At 33.3% G+C, this 9,585-nt stretch overlaps 1 protein-coding gene across 1 annotated transcript; it reads right to left on the minus strand.

The window, feature by feature from the left end:
* Positions 1 to 4,717: 4,717 nt before the first annotated feature.
* LOC111513828 (uncharacterized) lies at positions 4,718 to 9,126 on the minus strand. Its single transcript, XM_023170046.2, has 2 exons — positions 8,971 to 9,126; positions 4,718 to 6,128 (listed from the first exon to the last, which is right to left on the minus strand). Exons 1-2 carry the CDS (start codon positions 8,983 to 8,985, stop codon positions 4,803 to 4,805), a joined length of 1,341 nt encoding a protein of 446 aa, XP_023025814.1. The 5' UTR covers positions 8,986 to 9,126; the 3' UTR covers positions 4,718 to 4,802.
* Between the last annotated feature and the right edge of the window lie 459 nt (positions 9,127 to 9,585).

Raw genomic sequence — 9,585 nt, forward strand, 5'->3', positions numbered from 1 at the left:
TCATATGGTCAAGTGATTTTCAACCTTAAACTGATAAAATCGCTACTTCAAAATTCATATGGTAAGGTACCATTTGCGATTCTTTGAAAGATATTGTTGTTTCACTCATAATAATAATAGACCTTTTTTTCCAATAAATATAGTAATAATCAAACAAAGTTACATAAATGAAAATTTGATGTATAGCGATTATGGAGAAACGCCGAAGAGCAGGTGATTCATGAACTTTATACAAAGTACGAGTACTTCAAGCTCTGTTATTATTCTTACACAAATGCTGTATTTAATTGAATTATGAGTGCCAATATTCAATGCATTGTTGAAGGTTTCATAGTATACCCTCGAAAAAATCGCGATATTTATTACTTATGGCAAATAAAATTCAGTCTTCATAGTGTTGATTTTTCATTATTCAATAAATTACACAAAAAATGGGTTTGGAAATGAGAGTAGAATGAACACATAAAAATATTTGATTTGTGAAAGTATTGTATACTGCATATACTGGTGTTTTTTTAAAGACAAAACACTGCAGGAAAATCTTTCAGGCTCTCCAAGAGTGGTGCCTGTGCGAAAGTGACAATTTAAATGTTCTTTTGTTGAGAATATATTTTACATTTCCAGGGATGGAGTTATACATTCCATGCCAATATTAATGTGGCTTCTCTGTGATATCTAGTGATTTTTTATTAACGGGTGAGTGAGTAGTTGGTGGCCTCTAGTCATGAACTGATGACTGGGATGAGATGCTTTATCAATACTGAAGTGATATGTTATACACGTATTTAAATAGAAAAGGTGACGAATATCCATAATATGTGATGTGCTATTCAGATGTGATGTGCTTCGGTAGATTATCCACGCGGTTTTGACATAATTATTTTCAGGAACCTTCTTAGTAGGATTTCTAGTAGATTATCGTATTATCGCACAGCGGCACTCCATACCTGTATTCCATATCTGAGATATGTGCAAGGTACAAGGTTTTCAAGTTTTTCGATGGTAGATACTCTTTCATGTTTTGAAGGTGAAAATCATACTTTGTAATTTTATTATCACGTTGTTGATACGTCTATCCCATCTTAGATGCCGATCTAGGTATACGCATGAATATGTTATTTCATCCACTGACTGGATACCTTGTATCTCACCATTTATGTGTATATCGATATCTTGCAAATTTGTCATACTATCAGCATCACAACTTATTAAGGGTAGAAATTCAGTTTTTTTGAGATTCATGGTAAGGAGTTTGTGATCGAAAAAGTATTTTATAGTCTTGATGTATTTCTTTACTTTCTTCCTAAGATTAAGCCAAGTATCAGCTTTATAAAAAACAGCACTGTCGTCTGCAAAATCGATAATTTCTCCAATTGTATTGAAGTCATTGAGGTATAGATTGAACAGTGTTGGTCCCAAGATCTTGTGGTACTCTATATTCAATGTAATTTTTGACTTATTTTATCACCCACTCTAACAACTTGCTTTCTTGAACTCAAATAGCTTTCAAATAAATTCAATACCATTCCTCTGATACCCATGTTCTCTAACGCTTGAAAGAATAACATGTGGGTCACAGTGTCAAAGGTCTTACTCAAATCGATGAATAGGCACAGACAAGGTCTTCCTCTGCCTAGAGATGTATGAATTTTGTTTGTCAAATTGAGAATGGCATCTAAACTGGAGAGTTTTTCCCGAATCCAAACAGTTCATCAGACAACAATTTGATTTTACTTATAAATGAGGTTATTCTGGTTTTCAGGAGTTTTTAGAATATTTTTGCCAATTGGGTAATGAGAGAAATTGGTCTATAATTACTGATGGATATTGTATCACCATCTTCAAAAACTGGCCCTACAACAGAATTTTCGAAGGCGTCAGGCCATATTCCTTTTTCAATAACCTCATTGATTATGTATGATAGGGGAGTTGAAATATGGTATGATATTTCCTTCAATAGTTCTGCTCTCATGTAGTCAATTCCAGGAGATTTATTGTTTTTCAGTACATTCATTAAATGTTATATTGCACTAGTTGTTGCCTGCGGCTTCGCCTGCGTAGAATTTGGTAGTTGAAGTACTAATTAGTACTATGTTGCTGTTTCGCTGCTATTCCAATGTTTTGACAGAATCAGAATCAACGAACTTAGGCGTGCGCAGCGTTATGGAACAGTGCTTTCAAAAAAATGTCCTATAGCGCCATCTAGTGGCGAGTTACAGAAAAATTAATAGACTAAAAACCTTCTCTACGAAAAATTACCTATACATGTCAAGTTTCAATACGATCGGTTGAGCGATGTAGACGTGTATCACTTACCAACCAACCAACCAACAAACAAACATCCATTTTTTTTTATATATTAGATACTAGTACTATGTTGCTGTATCGCTGCTATTCCAATATTATGACAGAATCAGAATCAACGAACTTGGGAAAAATTGTTCTACAGCGCCATCTAGTGACGAATTACAGAAAAATTGATAGCCTAAAAACCTTCTCTATGAAAAATTACTTATACATGTCAAGTTTCATCACGATCGGTTGAGCGATGTAGACGTTTATCACTTACCAACCAACCAACCAACCCACCAACAAACATCCATTTTTATATATTAGATTAGCGTTCGTAGGATTTTTTATGTGCTTTCATAGTGAGTGTCCCTTCCAATTTTGTCATGAAAGAATTTTTCCAAAATTCACAAAGTTACCATTGAATTCGTCAGCTTTCTCCTCATCGTTTGTAAGAAGTTCACACGTTTCCTTCGTGATAGTATTATTTTTTTTTTGTTTACTTAAAAATGGTTTACATTCTTCAAGACGGCATTGAAATTTTTGTAATTTATGGGGAAGTTGTAAAGTGCGCATGAAGGGTGGCATGTGTTTTTAACGAAATACATCCAAATTGTAATGTAAGTCACCGGTATGTGCTTGATTTAGTGAATGGGTTTCACGAAACTGGTATTCTTGGCTGGTATTACTCGTGGCGTGAATTATTCGAAGGAGTATTGCTGAATTTTCGCGAATAGAAGAATTATACTTTTTCTATAACTTACTTATTTCGAAATGAGATTTATCCAAGAAGGTTATCACAAATTTGAGAAGTACTATTGAATTTGATAATAACAGGCAATGTGGAATTATTTCCAATGTCATTCAATTTTGAATTTCTTGAATATCACTTGGTCGAAAAAAACATCTATTTACTTAAAGAACAAATTCACAACAATTGAATTATATATGAATGAAATATTATAGTTGACAAATTGATGAAATAAAAAATCGTTTGAGTTTCTCCCACAGTTTTACTCGAATAAAAGACTTGTCAATTTGATCAATAGTTTTTTGTACTACATTCACTTAATATTTCCCTTTGAATGCTCTGCAGACATGCTGAAATGAACAAGTAATTTACAATCTAGAAAAGTTTTATTGTTGCTCTTATTTTATTGAATCATGAAGAAAGATGTATCGAATGATTTCAAAAAAATGTAATGACTCATTTGGGGAATTCCACCTTCCGCAGTCTAAAAAAAATTAAATTCATAATAGAGAAATTTCCACAGGAGTACAAAGGGCAAACTTCTGGTTCACCCCGATAAGTTACTGCGATAAGTTACCCCGATAAGTTACTGCGCTCTATATTCAATCATCTTGACTCCGTTTCTACTTTAATTATGATTTCACAACCTGTATAAACCCTTCTAATACTTTTTCACCTCAAGGAAGGTCAATAGAAAACTGATTTATTCCACAAAAATTACTTTTGTCTAATAATTTAAAAAAGTTTGTAAAAATACCGTAGAATTGGGATACATGATAATTCTGTACAATTTCGTATGTCAGATATTGAAAATTTAATTTTGGTTTACAACTAGAAATATGTAGTATAGTGGTTATCGTATTTATCACATTGGTTCTCCATTTTCTGTCGTTGTTTTTTTTGGAAAATCATCCAGGTGATGAGTTTTTTCAAAAATAACTAGATGACTTTTCTACGACCAATCACTATTCAATGAATAATCTGTTTCAAAAATATGGAACGACGAAGTTCATTAGACCACAATTTCATGATGTACTTGATGTATGGCTCATAATTGACTTGTGAATGAAATAATACCGGGAATAATTAAAGTTGAACTAATTCACAAAACAACATCGGAGCACCTGAAAGTTAATTTTGATGAACCTGATTTTTTTTCTATGCCTACTGAAAAAAACATCAATTAGGTGACCGTTTTTTGTTGTGTAAGTAACCAAAATGAACCATAACTCACACCTTTATAACTCACTACAACTAGGTCAATCACAGATGAGCAACTTGTGTTCCAAATTTATTTTCAATCGCAAGAGATCCTTGGAAATATCCTACTTCAAAATATATTCTCAAACGTTGAATTTATTCACTGAACTGACATGTCTTTTGAAAAATCTAATTTCTAACGGAAAATATGAATGAAACTAGGAATAAAAACACCGCAGGAAGTATTCATGCATTTGCAATAATTTTTCATTATATTATATTATATATTATACTTAATTTCTTGAATTATTCGATAAGTTAGAAGTCATTTTTGTATTCATGATATTTTTCCATTATCTACACCTTTAAAAATTTAATTTGTGAATTCACTTCTGTTTGCATTCATGAATCATTCAGTGTGACCTTAACTGGATATCTTTTGTGGTCCAAGGGCGATAAACAACATTGAAAACAATATTGTTTTCGATAAATATTTATTACTACAGACTAAACATTCGTACACTTCAAAAATAGACTAGATAAATTAGTCAGCAGAAAAAATTCAATATTTGTAACCACCATTACTATCGTAAGCTGTACCTTGATTGGAATTATCACTGACTACACTATTACTGCAGTCAGAATGGGAATTACCGAAGGAATATGCAGGTCCAACGTTGAATCCAGATCCAGAGTCGTATCCAGAACTGGTGTCACTGAACGAGTTTTGTTTGAAAGAATCTAGATTGCCGTTTGAAGTAAAAGACCCACTTCCACTTGAATATCCACCAGAATATCCGGAGGCATATCCATCTCCAATAGATCCGCTTCCACTTGCAAATATATTTCCGGAATTTATTCCACTCGCAGATGCATAACCGCCTCCAATAGCGAAATCACCAGAGTAACCACTTCCAAATCCAGATCCGCCAGAGTAACCACCACCTACTGATCCAGATCCAAAATCAGATCCGAATCCACTTGAAATGGAAGTGGAACCAATTTGAGCATTGGTATATATTTTAACAGGTACTGGTACTTTAACTTCTACTTTAGTTGGTACAGATACGGGATATGGTTTGGATATCACTACTGGATAAGGTTTGGGTACGTTGACATGCACAGGGGTTGGTACTTTGACATATTCTTTCACTTTGACGGGAACTGGGTAAGGGCGCGAGACCGTGACGGGATATGGTTTTGTAACGACTACTTTGACTGGTTGAGGTACTTCAACTCGAACTGGACGTGGTACTTCCACTGGTCTACGTACTGGCACTGGTACTGGTACTGGTCGAGAGACTGAGACAGGATATGGTTGTGGTACAGGAATTTTGACCGTTTGAGTTTGGTGTGAGTAAGTAGTTCCGCCATTGATGTTTCCCAGAGACCCCAGCGACAAGCTATTCAAACCATAGATTCCTCCTTGTGAAAAGGATGCACCACCGCCAAATCCTCCAGAAAATCCACCAATATCTAAAGATCCACCAGACAATCCAGAGCTCAAGCCACCTGAGTAACCTGAATTTATTCCTTGGGCATACCCTGAACCGAGTGTTCCCGAATAATCTGAACTGAAACCACTCGAGCTGGTTCCACTACCGAAACCTCCGTGACCAGCAAATGAACCCAATCCAATTCCACTCGAACTACTTCCTCTGCCGGTAATATCGTACCCGGTAGATATTCCAGAGTTGAACCCACTTGCATATTGTCCATGTGACGAGGATAATCCATTCACAGATCCAAAGTTGAAGCTGCTGCTTTGTCCAGATCCGTACCCGACCCCGTATGTTGATGATGGTGGTGGAGGAGTTAGGTCAGAATGGGGTCCAGAGATGTATCCGCATTTCACAAGGGACGAGAAAATCAATGTAGATGATAAAATCTGAAAGCAAAGAAATGAACTGTTGGGGGAGAAATGGAATGTCGTAATTATATAAAATGATGAATGTATTGAAATAGAAGATTCCGCTAACAATGATCTAACTATTTTTAAGATTCCTAAGGATTCTCAACCATTAAATTACTTTTCTTACTTGATAGTATACCATTTTTTGTCATTAGTATTCATAATTACACTCAGCTGACTTTATAATGAAGAACAATCATGATTTATTTGAATTATTTTTTGAAAAATGAATTAAACATCTATCAGCATAAAATCTGCTTTAGTATAATGAAGGGCAAATTGTAAAGTTACTACGTAGTCCAAACCTCTGAAGTTTCAATTATTGAAGATTATTTTCATTCCCAAATACTCAAATTCTTCGTAAAAAATGAACATTTCGATTTGGAAAGTTTATCTTTCATTGATAGAAATCAAAAGAATAACATGTTGAAACAGATGTCATATTCGATAGTCTGAATATACACGTTCAAATCTTAGCAATGGTTACTTGGAACGATCAGTTTCCATAAAGTTGAATTCTTTGAATTTTCTGACTTTTCCTATAGTGGAGATGAGTTTTGTGTATTCAACGTATTCTCGTATCTTGTTTCTTCGGTTGAGGTTATTTTGTAGAAATATCAAGATACTTGATTGTGAGACAAATGAAATATTGTGGACACATGAAAAAAAATAACAAGAACTCAAATGAAATGAAATCGATCTAACCATACGAATAAGCCAACTCTGTGGGGATGAATCGTACTTGGCCTGAAAAGGGAAATACAAACTTGAATTGAATTCTAGAATGGAAACTTTCACGGCCGGAGGATATTTTCGGATATTCTGGCCATGGTCTGCAAGTTTTTATGCCTGAGGTTTCGTCTACTGCTGCCTCAGGACTACGGCCAGAAAACCCAAAAAACAGCCTTTATTAAATTCAATTGTCAGATAACATTCTGTGTGTATGAGTGTGTTCATTTTGACTATCGAGTATGACATCTGAATATTTGATTATTTCAGAAAGAGCTTTCCGAAAAGTTAGTTATTCATGAAGTTGAGTATATGGATCATTTTATCCATTGATTTATCATATTCAAGGGGAAACTATATCGTTATCGACAAATTATACCCTTCAGAGGTATATAAGTGAAATTTCTAGTTTTCTCAATTTAGAGTTGAATGTGTTCAATTTTTAGATTGTGGGTAATAAAAAACCAACAAGTAGAAATGATGATTGAATGAAATGAAATAATTCTGAAACATATTGATCGTCGTGAATGAAATAATATTTAAAAATTGTTATAGGAATAGTAATTTTATCGAAAATGCTTGAATAATAATGCATCAGAAAGGCCTTAAAATAATCATGTATTATCGAAATAATACAAAGATCCTAAAAAAGTCGAGAGAATTTCAACTTCAAATCGATTTCCTTTTCAGTTTACTTTATTTTTATGTAATGTTTACTACTTCTCTACTTCGAAATAGTTCGTTCATTTACAAATACATACTACATACCTTATTGTTTATGAGATTTGTTCATTAAACTTTCATTTATTCACCGTTATGAAATTTTAGTCCTAAATTTTTTATTTTATACATATCTTTTTAAGATTTTAAGTCTGTTAATATTTTGAAGAAATACAATTCCAACATTTTGTAAACTGTTCCATTGAATCATAACATATTTTATCTTTCACTTCAAGCTCTAAATTTCATTAATATATAATTTTTGCTGCAGTCAAATGTGCGTCCTTCGTTGATCACAATGGGTCACTTGTAATATATAAGAATGCTGTTATGACAAAATACCGGTTTTCATATTTTGCTCGGATCAAAAAGATGTTATACTTCAATTGAAATATTTTTTGTTTGCTCGTCATAGAATCTAGAAATCTTATAAAAAGTACATTCATTTGGTAAAATACCGGACACGCTGCACCCTCTGATTTTGGAAAAACAAATGTGTGTTTACTCAAGTATCTTTATGTGTCGATTACGAACCCAAAGAAGAAATTGGTGCCCTCCCTTATTTCTACACAAGTATTCATTACCTTCAAACCTTATTCCACCTTCTTTGATTATTTGACATTTTTTCCTATAAAAAACTTTATTTGAAGATGGATTCGTTTTCTCATCTCTATATTGTAAGGTTATGTAACTAGTAACATTTTGGGAAATATATCTGAATAAACATATTCGAGTAACGCAGATACGTTAATTTTGTTATGGATTCAAATGTTTTTTTTTAAAGTCACTGAAACACTTGACGGTTGATTTTTGAGGTTTTTCCAAAAGTGCAGATGAACGAGAAAATAAAAATATTGAGGCGGAAAAACTGTCTAATCATGTTGAGCTGCAAACAATCCACAAAAAATTCATTCGAGCTGGAGATGTGGTTGAATCAGGCAAAAGTTGAATATTGTGACCGAGAAATTTCAAATATATCATCAAACCTAAAAAATTAAATCAAACACCTACAGTGATTTTTTTCTGTATAAATGATAAGTCGTTTATAGGAAAACAATCGTGAACAAATCAATAAGTTCTTTTTCAGCCATTATTGAGAATATGTTGAGATGTCCAGTCTCTATGATAATGTTTTTTCAATATCCTTTTACTACAACAACAATAATAAACGACAATAATTTCAATAAACTTTTATATAATTTCAACTTTTGGATCATTTAAAGTGTTTGATTTTTTGATAACTTCCATTGAATGAGTTTTGTTGACAATCTCAACTAACACGTATAGAACGTCGCTTTGTTACCACACAAGAAAAATAAATACACAAAACATATACATACTCGTACACCTATGAATAATCACTGCTTACCAGTAATAATCTCATGCTGAACTTGGGATGTGAAAAGTGATGAAATGATGGGGTTTGAAAGAAATGGCTCAGTATTTATACGGGGCCACACCTCATGAGGCGAATTTTACTTTCACGCTCCGACAAAATGTATCACTTCCACTCTTCACTTTATTTATGGTATTCTCCACCCGAATTTGCATAATTTATATTCGGTCAGAGATGACACTTGGTCCTCTGCTGCGATACATTTCATTGCAACAGTTATGTAAGAATTGCTTTTGAGAAATGAAAGATGCAGATGCCTACTGTTAGGAAAAGTTATAGATAGTTTAGAAATATTAATTAATAATTAATTCGGAAATTCGTTGAGATATGTTACGAAATCAGTTTTGAAATAGCACAAATGAAGATATATCAGTTCAATTAATAGTAAATTTATTCTGTTTAAAAAAATACCATTTGTGCGTTTTCATATTGCGAATTTCATTCGCCCACTCTAGTGGAGAAGGACAATTTTCTTCTTACCTCATTTGATTTTTCAACACCGCACCTAAATACAGTGTATTACTATTTCTAGTTTCCCAATCTTCACATTTTTGTAACAGATTTATATCTTTGCATGAAAACTGTGTT

The sequence above is a fragment of the Leptinotarsa decemlineata genome, unplaced genomic scaffold, assembly GCF_025532065.1.
Source record: "Leptinotarsa decemlineata unplaced genomic scaffold, Ldec_3_MD MMD2_tig00004677_RagTag_RagTag, whole genome shotgun sequence".
Lineage (NCBI taxonomy): Eukaryota > Metazoa > Arthropoda > Insecta > Coleoptera > Chrysomelidae > Leptinotarsa > Leptinotarsa decemlineata.